The 17063-nt window shown below is 44.4% G+C and overlaps 1 protein-coding gene across 1 annotated transcript in view; it reads left to right on the top strand.

Annotated features, from left to right (window-relative positions):
- The window catches only part of CMYA5 (cardiomyopathy associated 5), a 46309-nt gene extending 41076 nt beyond the window's left edge, over nucleotides 1-5233 (top strand). The window contains exons 10-13 of the mRNA XM_048079496.2: nucleotides 2091-2224; nucleotides 2856-2955; nucleotides 3517-3693; nucleotides 4599-5233. Of these exons, the coding sequence (XP_047935453.2) occupies nucleotides 2091-2224; nucleotides 2856-2955; nucleotides 3517-3693; nucleotides 4599-4851 (664 nt within the window). The 3' untranslated portion in view covers nucleotides 4852-5233. The remainder of the gene's footprint in view (nucleotides 1-2090; nucleotides 2225-2855; nucleotides 2956-3516; nucleotides 3694-4598) is intronic.
- The last annotated feature ends 11830 nt before the right edge of the window (nucleotides 5234-17063 follow it).

Raw genomic sequence — 17063 nt, 5'->3', positions numbered from 1 at the left:
ACCCCCATTTTCCTTTCTATTGCTTCCTCTATATTTGCCTCCTTGCTCAGTTCCTATGTTGTATTTTTGTTCGACTCATCTTTCCATTTTCTCATGTTCCCTGTACACAAACAAAGCCTTTTTCCTGTTTCATGTGTGAAGTTCACTCATGAGGGTTGCGCCTCTTCCCTGAACCTTCCAGGAAGAAGTGATCATCCTGCCTAACTCCCAGTGCCTTGCTGAAGTGCTGTCATGGTTAGGGCTTTGGTTAATTACAGGGGTGAAGCGAGAGTGCAATTGCTTCCATGTTTGGGCAACCCACTTCTTTTGTTTACTGCATTAGTTCTAGCACTAATGTAACACATTCCCCAAGGCAGCAAGGCCTAGTGCTGATCGTGCAAGAGCTCCAAACTGTCTGAAATTCTTTCAAATCGGAAAGATCACAGAGGCACCCAGCACTTTTTCTCAATGTATTCAATCACTTTTAATGTCAGCTCTCAGTTCAAAATACATGTTACAGACTAATAAGGATGAGGCACCAGCCTTTCCCCAGGATGCTGTCCTCCTAGACACAGAGCTCTACGTGGTGTTAACAGGAATATGCTGTGTGTAGGACTGTATGTGATTTTAGCTTTGTCTGATAAATGCAGCAGAGGGAGGCGTGTTAAAAATCCTAATGGATGAGCACTGATTATTTTTCAGATTGTGCTGCTCTCTGGTGGGACATACGGGGAAAAACGTTCACAACAAATGAATAGCAATGATCTTACTTCACAGCTGACTTGCCTGCCTTACCTCCTCTGGGGTCACAGTAATTAGTGGTGGTAAAGGTGATTTGTTTAATCTGGCTCCCCGTGGAGACATTACCTGCAGGAGGCAGACAATCCTGAGCTCCGCTCTCAAACCCTGGTTGGAAAGGGAGGTGCCTTGCATGCTCGCTAGAGGCAAATCTCCTGCTTCTGAATCTGCTGGAGCGCAGAGCAACACTCCTGCATTCAGCTCTCCCTCTTACCACTGAGGTTACTGTCTTTCAGCCTGGAGGACAGGGGGGTTATCTCAAAAGACATGTATTATGCTTGAAAATTAAATACGTGCCTTGAAGACTTCCATAAGCATTTGTTGGAGGAAATTGCCTAATCTCTACAAATACACAGTCTTTACCAACAGGCATACAGTGCACTGGGTATACACCGTCTGGCTTTGCCATGTGATGCAAAAATGAGGAAAAGCAGGACCCATTGTGTGAGAATTTGTTAAGCCAATCTTTCAGATTCCCAACAATATATAAAATAAAATTGGCATTTTTCTAGCCATCCAAAGTACTTTCACTGGTGCTTCAAAGTGCCTGTGAAGCAGATTGAGTGGGTGCTGACTCTCATTTCCCTGCCGTGTGTCAATACTTCAGTGGCTAAGGATGCGAGGGCTTGAGCTTTTCAGACACCTCAAAGAGGAGGCAAAGCAGGGCACTGTGCAAAGGCAGGTCTCCTGCTGCTGCCTTTTTCAAAACTAGCCTGTTAGAGCGCATGTCACAGCGAGGGAGACAGAGCTAAAACTTTGTTGATGAACAGTTGGTGAGCAAGGCATTCATAACAAGAACTGCAAGGTTTCTATGTGGTCTTAGAAAAGGGTATCCCTTTTGGACCTAGAGCGTGTGCCCAGACAGTACAAACACAACGAGAGTGTTCATAATCATGCAGCTGAATTAATTACAAGCTTTTTTTCTTCATAAGCTTCTTTATTTTGTAATGCAGACTTTGTACAGGAGGTTGATGAGAATTTGATGCTGTGCTGCTAGCATTTTATGTGATGACTTATGCTGCAAAATAAACATAAAGTCAGTGTTGCACCAAATGACTACACTGAGTGCAAAGGAGTTAAGGAACAAAGGTCTGAAAATTTATCAGACAAAGTAGTCAGGATACCTCAAGTAAAATTGCAAAGCTCCTGCAGAACTTGTTTGTTTTAGAAAACAGTGATCACCTTTCTTTTTTGGAGTTTCTCTATGGTGCCCGCTTCAGTAGTCAAAAATAGGTTTAGGTGGCTTAGATTAGTCTTTCCTTTTCTGTGTATCTGCATGCATTTTCATGTATGAAAATCTTCAATATTTGCAGATCTTTTTCTGGTATAAAGAGAAATGAATTGAAAGTATCCCTGGAGCCCAATGTGAACTATTTCTTCTACTTGAGGGCTGTCAACACATTTGGGACAAGTGAACAGAGTGAAGCTGCTCTCATCTCAACTAAAGGTATATCACCATTTTTTGATGTCAAAAAATTGGGGTAAGTGGGCAAAGCAGTCATATAGAGTATATAATTTTATATAATTTTTTTAATATAATTTTCCTCCAGAAATCATAACTGAACTTTCCGTTATGGGAGCAAGAAAGCTATTGAGATAAAAGGCACCATAATTTATCTCCTTAAAATTAGCACAATCTGAGACTGCTTTACTTGAAGTTGGTAGTTGTCTGTCAATTTAAAAGTGTTTTGACCTCAGAAGCAAAACTGTTGAATTCTCTAATTCTGTCAGAGATTGAAATGATTAAATCATCCATCGTTCTTCCAAACCAGCCTCAAAATACAAATTTGCTATTCTGAAAAAGCAGTTCGTTGAAAATTCAACCATCTTTAACACAAAAGACTTCTTTGTCAGCTAACTAGTTATTTTTTTGGATAGTATAACTTGTTACAATCCTTGGGCCTGGTTTGCAGAAGAGTCCTTGCATTGTTGCAGCTTTCTGTTACTCCTACCTGCCAGCAGGCACAACTCTGTCCAGCTAAGGTGACAGTAGTTGTTATTTAATATATTATGGTTCATCTCATGCTAATGTTGGTAGCCTCTCTGAACTGGCATTTCTTTGTTGTGAATTATACCAGGAACTCGATTTCACATACTGAGTGGCACAGCCCATCCCGCTTTGCAAATCTCCCCTGATGCAACTGTGATCTGCCTTCCCGAGAAAGCCAAATTCACTGGGTGAGTAGCAGCATGCTGAGCACAGCCAGCCTGGGGGATTCTGGATGGTCAAAACTCTTGCTTTTCTTTATAGGCAGCTTTCACACATCACTAACTAATTTTGTAGAAGCACTGAATTTTTCAGTCATGCAGCCCCTGTACATTATGTGACAGACCTCCTTTCAAACATTGCAATCCTTCAATAATGCTGGTAGCAGCAGTGATTTAGGTGCTGGGCAGAGTTCAATGTTGAACTGAGGAATCTCCACAGAAAGTCAAAGGCAATGGTCAGAGAGAAATTACCTACTGGGACAGCTGAGTTTGCCTGGGTCTTTGGTCACTGCTTAATCCTTGAGTGCACTATAGTCTCAAAGAAACTTGTTCCTGCACTGAAAAGATGAGATTTGTTGGTTTATTTTTGAATATGTTGTGGCTAGAAGTAATCTCTCCTTTCACTTTGTTCCTCATTTTGTAATCCATTAGTAATTTTAGGTGATGCTTCATGATGTAACTATAACAAATATCACAATATGGTTGGTCTATCACCACACTCACTTTACCCTATGCCTTTTCCACAAATAGGTTTCCATCAGTCCTGGGTGAACCGCTGCCTGCTCGGGGACGTCATTACTGGGAAACTGCTGTCTCTGCCTGCAGAAGCTACAGGATTGGGATTTGCTATGAGACAACACCTCAGAGCAGTGTCCTGGGACTGAGTGATACTTCCTGGTGCATGCACTGCTGTCCTACACAAACCAGGTAAGCCTGAGTGAGTCTGGCTGCTTGGGAAGTTACTTGTCTGTCCTGTAAACAAAATTGGCGAGCTTCAAGAATGTCAAGAGCAGAAAGGACCTGTCTGCTTTCTTTCTGAAAATTTTGTAGCAAGAAAAGGACAACTACAAAGTATCTTAAAACCTCCTCCTCTTAATAAAAAATCTTATAGTGCACCTTCAAAAAAATCTCAACCAGGCCAACTTACCTCCCTTTACCCAGCCAATGAATTGAAATCCCATTTATTACTGCTTTGTCTTTCCAGGATCATATCCTGAACCATTTCACAAAATGTCGCCATAGTCCTTAAGCACAGTCTTTATAGAGTCTATTTCCAGCTTCAAGCCTCTATAGGGAATGCCTTCTGGTGCCTTGCCCTTCACAGCAACACAGACCCACCTGCTACTGAGGCAGGACTGCAGGGTAGTCTTCAGTAGGCCAGTGTCAGGAGGCCAGTGGAAGTTTGTGAGTCATAACCCTCTTAATGATGTGAAGGTACTCTTGATGTAAACAAGTGTGTTTTTTTGGTGTGAGATCATGTGAATGCATGAACATAACCAGCTAAACGAAACACGTGAGATATGAAGGGCTTTGCCATAGCATTGCTCATGCTTAAATCCCCACAAAGACATGTAATAAGAAAAATACAGATGAATACAATTTCAGCATGAGAGTTTGAAGATGCTGAATGAAAAGACTCATCAGCATGCTGGACAGGGCTTTGAAGCAATGCCATATTTGCTTAGGTAGGCAGGTTATACACTGAGCAAAATTCTGTTGCCATGTGATACGCTGCTGTATCCCGCTGTTAATACGTCGGAATTAAGTGGTACATTATTTCTGTTAAATCACAATGAGGAGGCTCACTGTATTTAATTTCCATTTTTCTGCAGCTTTCTTTACAGATTTTTTCACACGGGCATGATGAGCGATGTCCATGTGACAGAACAGCCAGCCAGGATCGGCATCCTGTTGGATTACAGTGGTGGCAGACTGTTATTCTTCAATGCAGAGAGAGGACTGGTGCTGTTTGCCATCAGGCACAAATTTACTGATGCTGCTCACCCGGCCTTTGCCCTGGAGCAGGCTGGAGTGCTTACCCTGCACACAGGAATGGAGCTGCCAGAGTTTGTGAAGCACAGCTAATTCCCTGCTTCACACTCTCAGGAATACTAACAGTTACAGTGCTAGGGTCAGGGAGGGAAAGGGGATAGTCAGGGAGGGATGTCAAGTTTTCTCTGATGAATGCTATGTGCATGGCTCTCCCTCACATCGTCAGTAATTGTAGTTAGTGCTCAGCCACATAATCACCTTGAGCCCGGAGAGAAAACAGCACCTTCGGTGGAATGTACACCTAGTGATATACACAGCAGTATTTTGGAGGAGGAAAAAATGATTTGTTAGATATGAGCTTTAAAAGGGGGGAAATGTACTTTTCCTGCGAAGATAATGACAGTGCTTGCTGTCTTTTTAAAGTTGATGATGAGCCTGTGTATGAAATAAATGCATCTCTCACTGCAATACATGACTTCTTTTGTCAGAAAAAGCCATCATTTCATCATTTGCCGGGACAATCAGAGCCGAATCCAAGATGATGTGTTTGAAAAATGTGCAAAACTTTCAATAACTGCAACATCTTGCAGGTTAATATATCGTGTGTTATTATTGACCAACTCTTTTCTTTAAATACACAAGAAAACTTGGAAACTTAGAAATCTGTATGTTTGCAAAACAAGTGAATCCCAAAGTAGTCTCCACATCAGTCGTGTGAAGTTTGAGTATACAACACGTGCCTACCCTGCTCACAGCAGACTAACAGAAGCAACCCAACTGTGTTTCAGTAAATATCTGTACCTGTAAACAGGTACTCATGAAAAACATGTATGAGGAAACATAACATCAGTGTTGAAATCTTTTCCCATGTTTTTCATCCTCAATTTGTTGAGTGAATGGTTTCAGTGGTGAAGGGGAGGTTGCCACCTGGGACCTTAGAGAACAGTCAAATTACCAGCAACCTTCTTGTGGATTACCCTTTTTCCATCACTGCTTCTTGCCTTTGCACTTGCAGATTTGATGCTTCTAATTTCAGGCTTGTGGACATTTCTGTGAGCCTGCTGTGCTCTGCCCAGTAATCCACACCAGCACCAGAACCACATCAGCAAGATGCAGTGTTTCAGGGGGATTGAACAAGGCAGGCTGAGTATGGTTGATGCCAGCAGAGGAACAGGATGCTGATTTTTCCCCTTGGCTTGTTCAAACCAAATTTCAAAGCACTACACAAATCAGTGGTACTGCTTTCTTCCTGCCTGCCCGAAAGGCGGAACACATGAGGGCCAGTGGTGCCAAACTCCAGTGAGTGCTGGTCAGAAATTAATCTTAGGGAACGTGGGTGATGGTTTTAATGCTGTGCCTGCTCTGGCAGTTTCTGCCATAGGGGACTGCTTTGCCAGACTCACTTCTGCGCTCAGCTGAAGAGCCATACTCCCTGAAGAAAAGCAGATTTCAAGAGCCTAATGGAAAGGGTTTGCTTCTGAAGAGAGAACTTCAATGGGTTACAATAAGGCTTCTGCTTTTTGTGCTCAGAGGAGGTGCCTGCTGTTGCTGTTTAATTTATGGTATAACACCACCTAGACGAGTGTTTTAACCCGCTTAATGAGACATGCTCAGTGTCCCAGAGAAGCCACACTCTTTAAGTGTCACAGCAGGCTAGGGTGGGATGTTTGAAGCAAGATAAACAAGATCCTGTGACCATTTATCTTAAGCCAGAGTTCTTTTTGGCATTTCAATTAAAGAGTGCCACTTCCGAGTTCTTGCTGGGGAGAGAAGGGAATGAAAAAGCAGGGTAGTGTCTTATTGGCTCAAAAGGGTGTTTTGTAGCAGTGTGGAGGATGGTGAGAAAAAGGTCCAGGATTAATCAGAAAAGAAAGACAGCAAGGGTATTGGGGGCAATGCTATCATGAAGCCTGAGGAGGTGGAGGCAGAAGGCAGGACGGAAGCTCACACGGAGCAGATGGTAACAAACTAAGTGTCAGGTCAGTGGTGTCAGCAGCATGTGTTCCTCAGGCTCCCACCACCACTGAGCTCACCAGAGGTTTGGCTATCTCAGGAGCTTAACAAGGGGCTTTGAATCAAATCTGAAAAATCCCAGCATCGGGGCAGTCGTATCTGTGTTCTCCCCTCCCTGATTGCTGCTGTCCCAAGGGTGGGATTGCTTCACCAACACGAACATGACATATTGCCAAGGGGGCAGAGAGCAAGGAGAACAAAATGACATGAAACTATTTGGGTAGATTTTCAATTAAGGCAAGAAGCAATTGCCTTGTCAAACGCAACTGTGTATTAGTAAACAGTGGTTTTAACACAAAAAGCTAAGGCTTTATCTATTGCCACACATTGCTACTCAGGAACTACCAGGACATTTCAGCTTGGCAAAATTTGTTTTTGAAAGCAACTCATTGTTAGAAATATTTATTTCATTCTGAAAAACAAACAAACAAGCAACAACAATAACAACAAAAGCCATACCACCATCAACAACAAAAAAAATACCTGCTTTGTTTTCTTCCCAATTTTTATTTAAGACTCAGATTTTTGGTTGGATAATATCAAAAACTGTAGTTACTGTTTATGTGAAAGCTGGATAAATGATTTGGAGTTTAAAATGTCACTGAAGGCAACTCTAAAAAAGGTAATTTGACTTTCTAAATCTGGTCTGCACTAAGCCATGTCAAGCGAAGAAATGCCTGGAGACAGGATCCTGGTTTGGAGAGATGGAAGACAGTGTACAGTAAACAAAAAAACACTATGCGAGACTTAAGATTTGGTTTAGGCAGAAAAATCGTACTAGTGAGGAAAGCAGATCCTGAAAGCCAAAATCAAGCTGCTAGTTGTCATAATCTATGGCGCAAACTCTTACTACCCTTGGAAAACCTAGAGGTACATCTGCTCTTATTTTTTATTTACCTGATGGGCATGAAGTGGCACCATTCAGGAACTCACTTTCCAGAGGGTATCTATCCCTGAACGTTTGAATATAACAGTGCAGTCCGTCTGACTTTCCGTTCAGATGAGCTGAGATTTTGAGACTTGTTGCATCCATTTTTCCTGGACATTGTAACCACATACCAGAGAAAAAAGGGCAAAAAACTCCTGGTCACTGTATTTTTCCTGCAATTCATGAATTTAGCACTAGAAATATATTAAAAATTGTGTGACTTACTTTCCAGCAAAGGACGTTAGCTTGGTTAACAGTAGCTAAGCCTTTGTATAAATGCTGGCAGGGTTATGTAGTGTGTGTATGCCGTCTGATCATCAGTCCATGCTTAGAAATACATAGGATTATATTTTGAGAGATAGAGAAAGAACCATAAATGAGTACCAATATTTGGGGGGTTATTTTCATTCTGAAAGCACAGAAGTAGATACCTAACACTGCAATTATTATTAATAAATATTTGGAAGGATCTGGAACATATTACATTAAAAGGAAAGATTTCGTTTCAGTGGGTTTTAGATTAGGCTCATAAACCATCAAGCTCTGAAATGAGAATATAGGCCTGACTGTAAGAGGGAAACATTGATTTCTACTGTCAAAACAGTGCCAGGCTGGAATATTGCTAGTATCTGTAGTATTGATCCACAAATCCTGCTTAGGTCTTTCTGCTCCAGAAAGATTTTAATGCTTCCCTGCAACATCAGGCAGAGGAGCTTGGCCATATATCTGTAAACCACAGAGCACGTGCTGTGCCTGCATACAGGGACAACTTTGCTCTCATGCGAGCCCTTTTTACAAAGGGATGTGTCACTAAAATTTAAACATGTTTGTACTGAAAGTGGTCCACTGATGCCTTATTTTAGAAGTTAAGAACATCCTCCCCCTTCCCAATACTACTATTGTGGAGCTTAATTACATGTTATCACTGAAGCTGTTGTAAGACATATACCCAGTAAGGCACAGTACCAATAAATTGTTGCTAAATTCACGGTACTGTGATACTGTCTGTGATGCACATGTGAATTACAATTTCTATCAGCAGCGCTTTGAATAGGTATGTAGCAATGGGTGTTAGAGTAATACAAAGTTATGATCTTTTTGAACTGTTCTCATTGCAGAATAATAAATAGGACCTCTGCTGTATTGAGGTTTAAATTGGATTTGGAAAACTACATTCTGTGCTAGAATCGCTACTGCATTATTGTCATTTTGCTGAAGGATTTGCTAGCTCTCAAAAAGCTAATATGCTCAGATAGTTACATAGCCAGCGAGGAAGTGAGAGTGTCTCTTCTGCTTCCAGCCATGTGCTGTGGCAGGGAGATGGGAGTAGAAAAGCATCTTCATTTTTTCATGTAGAGTTTGGCGATTTTCTGCCATAGTGGAAAGTAGCATTTGTTGGTCAGGGACCACTCTGCAGGGCATCTCCTGGAGCACAAGCATAGCCTGGAAGGAGGTGGAGGAGATCTCCACTACAATGATTTTATCAACAGTTAAGATATGTGTATTTTCAAGTGCAGTTCCACTCTGGAAAATGCCTGTGTAGAAAGACACCTTCCTTTTCAGGGCTTGTATTACAAAGGCACTGTATTTCTGAAACATGTTTTTCTCAGCCTTGGAGAAGCACTGCTGCAAGCAGAGAGGGAAATAGCCCATAGCTTATCATACACTGCGAAGACAGTGGTCAGCTGAATTTCAACCTGCCAAAACATTACCAAACTACCAAGGAGTGAGGGATAGAGAGCTGGACCCCTGGCCACAGCAGCTACAGGAGAGAACTGGCTTCTGCTGAACAAATAAACCAGTATGACTTTCAATGCTGGGGCTGGCAAAAGGAGACCTTCATCTGAGCGTTATTTTGTGTGGACCAACCTTGTGATGTTGTGAAAACCTATCTCACACCATGTCATGAGCCTGGCTCAGGATGCACAGCGCACGTGTAGTCCCACAACTCTTATTTGCATATCAACGGCAAAGAAGAGAACTACATTTTGAGGTGAATTTAAGAGATTACATAGTCTGTGATTGTATTTTAGATATGTGTCTGTCTGCTTTTCTGAAAAAAAAAGTACTGAAAAATGATACTTATAGAATGAATTATAACCTTTGGAACATGACTGAATACAAGTGAGCTCTGAATACTTGCTGACAAGAGAGAGAGCTATGCATGCTGCTCCAACAGCATCCACTGGTGTTGGCGTCCCACATTGGCTATCTAGTAGCTACCAGTATCATTATCTTAACCATGAAGGTTTTTTTTTTTTTTGCTGTTGTTGTCATTGTTTTTGTTTGGTTTGTTGTTTGTTTTTTGTTTGGTTATGTTTTTGTTTTTTATTTTTCTTAAACAAATATTTATAAAAATACTATGTGCAAAATGTGCAACTAGATTTGCAAATAACTTAAATGATTGGTAGTGCTTAGGAAATAATCTGTATCAGTATTTAAAGTACAAAGTGAAGACTTCCCTTTCGAAGCAAAGAACGTATTCAGAAAGGTAAAGAATTTTCTGAGGTTCAATCATAGCAGAATTACATAGGAATACATAAATAGTCTACCCTAAGTACGAAAGGGCATTACTCTCTAGGGTATGAAAGCGGATTTGGGGGCTTAAATAATAGCATTTTGGGGAGACAGGGGTAGTGGGGGAGTAGGAGAAAAAAAAAAAAACACGTCACTAAGCCCAAGTTCAAGTTTGCATCTTAGCTTAGGGCCATAAATTTCTATTATATGCTTCTCAAGCAGAAACTGATACTATGTTCTGTGATTGCAATGTAGCAAGACTCAGCTTTTCTGTGTGGGTCTGCAGTTATTTTTGCACAGATTTGATAAGTTCGGTGGAGCCTGAATAGACTGGGCTTGCTGGTCACATGTGGATCACCTGGGCAATTAAAGAGCAATAAATCAGGCATTTCCTCAAAGCGTGGGATTCCCAGGACACCTGCATATCTGTGGTGGGAAAATGGTATGCTTTTCTTCCAGACACTCTTCCAGGGCTCCTGGACCCTGGAGATCCCAAGAAAGACGCACAGCATCTGAACAGTACTTCCACTGCATGAAATATTCGTGTTGGAAGAGCATACTTTGTGCCTTACTCACCCCTGAAGTATCTCTTCTGCTTGAGCCAACAGGGCAGGCAGGTTTGCACATCGCTGTTTTTGTTTAAAAATTACTGCATGAGAATTTAAACTCAGTCCCTTGAAGACGGCATTCAATTAACCAGTCAAAGAAAGAAAGTCCTCATTCCCAGTTACTCCACTGAGCACTGTGGGGCTGTGTGCCCCTGTAGGGCAGGGTTTGTTGTACTGCTACTTGCTCAGCAGAAGGAAAAATTGAGTACCTGCTCTCCAAGCACTTTGTAGGATACTCCTATCTTTAAAAAAGCAAGATCCCTCCTAACAGAAAAATGAGTTACAAGAAATCCCAAGCAGTTATACAGAGCTCTGTCTTCATCACTGTTACATTGCTGTTTTCCAAGCAAGAATAGAATTAAAGACATGCACATTAGTGAAATTCTTCTCTTACTTAATATAGTATTGATCTTGAGTTAAACATGTTGGCTTTAACATTTCAAGCATAAAACAGTTATCTGCCTTCTCTTGGCAGGTATCCATGTTTTAAGGTGGTGCACATGGTCTACCCATACTCCCTCTTGAAACTGCATGGCTACTGTATTATCTGCACTGCAGTGGCTGTGCAGTACACTAAAGGTGATGAAGGAATAGGCTAAAGGAAAAGACACTGTGCCCTCACCCTCCAGAGGATGCTAATAAAGCAGCAAATCCAAGAACATGGCCAGCACCACTCTTGTGTAGAAAGCAGGATGTTAGCACAGAGAATCAAAAGCTTGGAGCTGTTACTGCCATGACCCAAGGAACAAGAGAATGCTGACTTCTACTCTATATAAAAAGGGACAAATAGGCAAGAGAGATATAAAAAGGGACAAATAGGCAAGAGAGATGTTCTGGATGCTAGGGCCAGATTTTTATTTTTGCCAGCCTGTAACAGATGTGTAACAGCATGTCTAGCTCCTCTTTTTAAAGTACAATTAATTAGACTTTTTATGAACCCAATGGATCACATACATACACATTGGAAAGCAAACCTATCAGACTCATGGCACTGAAATGAATGCAGAGCAACACTTCCCAAATTACTGGTTGATGTAATCCTTGGATACTCCCTAGATTCACGGCTTGCTTCAGCTGAGTCTTCCAGTCTGGCATGAAGACAAAGCAGAATAAAACTGCAGAAGTGAGGCTGACAGTGAGAACAAAGACTGATGCTGCCAGCAGGGACACCTTTCTCAGGACTGCTGCTGAGGGGGCATCACTGAAAAGAACAACGATGCTGTAGTGCTGTTGTGCTTCCTTAGCTCTGCAGGGAAAAAAAAAAAAAAAAAAAAAAAGACATAAACCATGTATCCATGTATTGTGTTTATGTGGCAAGGTTTGGATAGCGGTCAGCTTCAGGGGTGGCCACTGTGAGCAGAATCCAGCAGCTGCCCCATGTCAGAGCAACATCAGCTCCAGCTGGCTCCAATGGGACCCGCTACTGGCCAGAGCCAGGGAGAGACACCGGTTGGGCCTCTCAGAGAGCAGATTGAAGAAAAGGGGAAAAAAACCTGCTGTGCTACAGCAGCCTGGAGAGAGGAGTGAGAAGCAGCCCTGCAGCCCCCCAGGTGAGTGCAGCAGGAGGGCAGGAGGTGCTCCAGACACGCAGCAGCAGTTCCCCTGCGGCCTGTGGAGAGGCCCCTGGTGGAGCAGGCTGTCCCCCTGCAGCCCACGGGTCCCACACGGAGCAGATCTCCACGCTGCAGCCCGTGGAGGAGCCCCCGGTGGAGCAGGTGGATGTGGCCTGGAGGAGGCTGCGGCCCATGGAGAGCCCCCGCAGGAGCAGGCCCCGGGCCGGAGCTGCAGCCCGTGGAGAGGAGCCCCCGCAGGAGCAGGGGTCTGGGGGGAGCTGCCGCCCGTGGGGGACCCGTGCTGGAGCAGTTTGCTCCTGGGGGATGGACCCCGTGGTACGGAGCCGTGTGGGAGCAGTTCTTGAAGAGCTGCTGGGAGTGACCCCATGTGGAGCAGGGGCAGAGAGTGACCGTGAAAGAGCAGTGGAGACAAAGCATCAGGGGCTGACCGCAACCCCCATTCCCTGTTCCCCTGCGCTGCTCGGGGGGAGGAGGTGGAAGAGGGTGGATGGGGGGAAGGTGTTTTTGGTTTTTTGGTTGTTTGTTTTGTTTTGTTTGTTCTCACTTCTCTAGCTTGCTAGTAATAGGTAATAAATTTTATTAATCTTCCTATGCTGAGTCTGTTTTGCCTGTGACGGTAATCGCTGAATGATCTCCCTGTCCTTACCTCAGCCCTTGAGCCCTTTGCATCATGTTTTCTCCCCCTTTCCCTTTGAGAAGGGGGAGAGAGAGCTGTTGTGGTGGATCTCAGCTGCCCACCCGAGTAAAACCACCACAGAGCTGCAGCAGAGTAAACTGTCAAATCACCCCTTTCAGCCCCTTGCTTCCACACTTACAGGAACAAGAACCGGGAGTGATAGAACGGCAGGTCTCAAGTGAGGTGGCAGAAAGAACACAGAAGGTGTTTGCACACAAAACAGGCGGTCTCCTCAGAGCTGAGCAACAACTCCGGGCCTGTGATGCCGTTTGCCCCCCCCCGCGTTGGGTGCACACCCAGCAGGAAATGAGGGGGAGCAAAGCCTGCGTCCTCTGCCTCGTCAGAGGTTCCTGGGGCATCTTGAGGTGCACCCAAGGGCATTGCCTGCTGCGGCCAGCTCACGCTGGTGCCTGGAAAAGCCAGAGCCCCCTGGGAAAGCCTAAGCTGCAAACACCACATTTGCGAAAGGCAGCAGCGCAAAACACATCGGCCTTCCCTCAGGAGAGAAGACAAAGCAAAGGAAAAGCTGTGCAAGTGGCAAGATAAAGAAATCCGTAATGTCTTCTCCAGTGCTGAAAACAAGCAGCAGAAGCCACAATGGCCTCCAGCTTTGGAGGACACCCTCCCTCTCCTATCCTCCCCCGGGGCAGGTCAGTGGCTCCCACCTGCCGCAGGCAGCCCCAGCAGCAGAGGCAGCCACTCTGGGTACACGGTGCAGTGGGAAGTGTTTACATTTTTTTCTCTTCCTAGCCTCCCAAATGCCCCCTTCCCAGGGTTTTGCTCAGTGCCCAGGCACGCCCGCAACAATCTCAACAGACATGAACCAGAGCAGGTGTTTTGTGCTCCAGGGGAAAGAATGTAAAAACATTCCTGGAAGGCCCACTACTTCTTCACTGGGGTGATCCATGCCAGGATGGGGACACCTTTTTCTGGTTGGGGCAATGAACCACGAGGGATCTGCAGCCCCTTTGGATGTCCTCCCCTCCAATGTGGTCTCTCTGAATCCTCCCAGGCAACAAGGAGACCTGGAAGAAGGCAATGGAGTGGTTGATGCTGTTTTGTGCAGTTTATGCTGCTGGCACAACTTTCCCTTCTGGCTGGGCTCCTCCTGCTGCTCTCTGCCATTGCCTAGGTTGATTGCTTTGCTCCTACCTGCATCAGCAACTCAACCTTCTGACTGCTACCATCAAAGGTGTCCCTGCAGGTACTGTCTTAGTACCCACTGCAGAGTCTTTTTCTTTCCTGGGGAGCAGGAAGGCTTTACTGTACATCCTTCAAGTGCATTTCCTAAGGGTTACTTTTAATCTTTCTTTTTCTTTCTTCCTTTCTTTTCTCTTTCTTTCTTTCTTTCTTTCTTTCTTTCTTTCTTTCTTTCTTTCTTTCTTTCTTTCTTTCTTTCTTTCTTTCTTTCTTTCTTTCTTTTTCTTTCTTTCCTTCTTTCCTTCTTTCCTTCTTTCCTTCTTTCCTTCTTTCCTTCTTTCCTTCTTTTTCTTTGTACAAAGCTAGTCCTCACCTGCAAGGCTGTGGATAAATTCAGTTCCTCACTGTGCACCCCGCGAAGATTAAAACCAGCTCTCTGGATTGATTCTGGAATAACTACATGTTTCTTTCCAAAGAGGACAGGCCTTTCCAGTGCAGCCCAGCAGCTCCCCGAGCCCAGTTTCTCCTCCCAACCAGCTGTGTTCAGACACCACTCTGCTTGCAAATGCTCTCTGGTTCCCTGCCTGGGAAACTCTTCATCTCCAGTTTGAAATGGTCAGTGTTCAACATTGTCATCAAAAATGGTGGCTAAGTGTCATGTGCCATTGACTTACACAGGATTTTCACATCTGCATGTCTCTTGCCATAATTCTGGTAGAGTGGAATTATTGTTCTGCAAGTCTCATTTCTGTACAGCCCAGTTTTGACAAATAGGCATTTTTTTAAATGAAAAACTGCTTTATAAGGAAATTCTTGACCTCATGAAGTTCAGCAAGGCCAAGTGCAAGGTCCTGCATCTTGGCCGGAGTAATCCCAAGCACCAGTACAGGCTGGGCAGTGAATGTATTGAGAGCAGCCCTAAGAAGGACCTGGGTGTGTTGGTTGACAAGAAGCTCAATATGAGCTGGCAATGTGAGCTTGCAGCCCAAAAAGCCAGCCGTGTCCTGGGCTGCACCAAAAGCAGCATGGCCAGCAGGGTGAGGGAGGTGATTCTGCCCCTCTGCTCTGCTCTTGTGAGACCCCACCTGGATCCCTGCGTTCACCTCTGGATCCTTCCACACAGGGATGACATGGACCTATTGCAACAAGTCCAAAGGAAAAGTCAAAGAGATAATCAGAGGGCTGGAGCACCTCTCCTGTGAGGACAGGCTGAGGGAGTTGGGGTTGTTCAGCCTGGAGAAGAGAAGGCTCCGGGGAGACCTTACAGTGGCCTTCCAGTACCTAAAGAGGGTCTACAGGAAAGCTGGGGAGGGACTCTTGGTCAGGGAGTGTAGGGATAGGAGGAATGGCTTTAAACTAAAAGAGATCAGATGTAAGGAAGAAATTCTTCACTCAGGGTGGTGAGGCCCTGGCACAGGTTGCCCAGAGAAGCTGTGGGTGCCCCATCCCTGGAAGTGCTCAAGAACAGGCTGAACACTGGGGGTCTTTAAGCAACCTGGTCTGGTGGGAGGTGTCCCACCCGTGGCAGGAGTGTTAGAACAGCACGATCTTTAAAGTCTCTTCAAAACCAAACCATTCTAGGATTCTGTGATCCTGTGGTTCTGTGATTCTGTGAACTAGCAGTCTGTAATCCCTTCTATGACCTTTCCCTTTCTCTCCAGGTAGGGAGAGACACTTGTACCAGGAATCATGGACAGCTCTGCTATATCACCAGAGTGTATGATGTATCAGTCCTCCTGGCTGGTGCTTGCTTGGCTAGCCAAGCCTCTTTGGTTGGCTAATCAGGGTGGTGAGCATACTCATATTTGCCTAATAGTTAGTTCTGATCTAACTACCTTTTGTACATTAGCCAATACGATTGCTTTATATTTAAAAATGTGTATATCACACACATAGTGTCCTTGCACTAACAAAAGGTAACATCTACAACCCATAGCATCTACAAGTAAGCAAACTAGCAGCCACAGCAAGTAGCACATTTTCTCTCTCATTTCTCCTGCAGCCTGTAGTGACAGCACCGTTTTCTGTTTTTGCAAGTGTCTAATCCAGTGACTGCACTTACTGTGAGATGCTCTCTCACTTTATCCTACTTTTGTCTACAGAGTCAAAGTATGCATGTGTGGGAGTACATCATGCAAGTATTGCTTCACAAGAAGGACCGACAAATTTTTAAAACATTTTTCTCTGATCTCACTTCTGGAGTGACCCCTCTGCCTTCAAAGAGAACTTCAGCAGTTTTATGCCAGCACACTAGCTTTTACTGCTGATGCTGAGGGGAGAGGAAGTGTTTCACTTTCAGAGAGTTTGTCTGTGTGGATCTTCCTGGGATACAGCAGAAGGCAAGGTATATTTTTTGAGACATTATTCTGCATTACTCAGGTGGGATGTGTCCATCTCTCTCATTCTACCTGGCTGCTGTAGAAAATAGTGCCATTTCTTCTTCAGTCCCAAAAATCTATGAGTCTAAATGCCCTTCAGTTGAATCAAAATGTCTGAGGTTGGCCAGGACCTATGGAGGCCCTCTGGTCCAACCCCTACTCAAGCAGGGACACCAAGAGCAGCGTGCCCAGGGCCGTGTCCAGGTGGCTTTTGAAGATCTCCAAGGAGTAGACTCCACAACCTCTCTGGGCAAACTGTGCCAGTGCTCCATCACCCACGCAGTACAGAAGTGCTCCCTGGTGTTTAGATGCAACATCTTGTGTTCCAGTTTGTGCCCGTTCTGTCACTGGGCACCACTGGAAAGAGCCTGGCTCCAGCCTCTTTGCAGCCTCCCTGCTGGTATTTATAGAGTCTGGTAAGATTTCCCTTTGAGCCTCCTCTTCTCCAGGCTGAGCAGTCCCAGATCTCGC

Source organism: Anser cygnoides, chromosome Z, assembly GCF_040182565.1.
Source record: "Anser cygnoides isolate HZ-2024a breed goose chromosome Z, Taihu_goose_T2T_genome, whole genome shotgun sequence".
NCBI lineage: Eukaryota > Metazoa > Chordata > Aves > Anseriformes > Anatidae > Anser > Anser cygnoides.
Note: the sequence above shows the minus strand (reverse complement) of the source record. Positions and strands in the feature narration are given on the sequence as shown.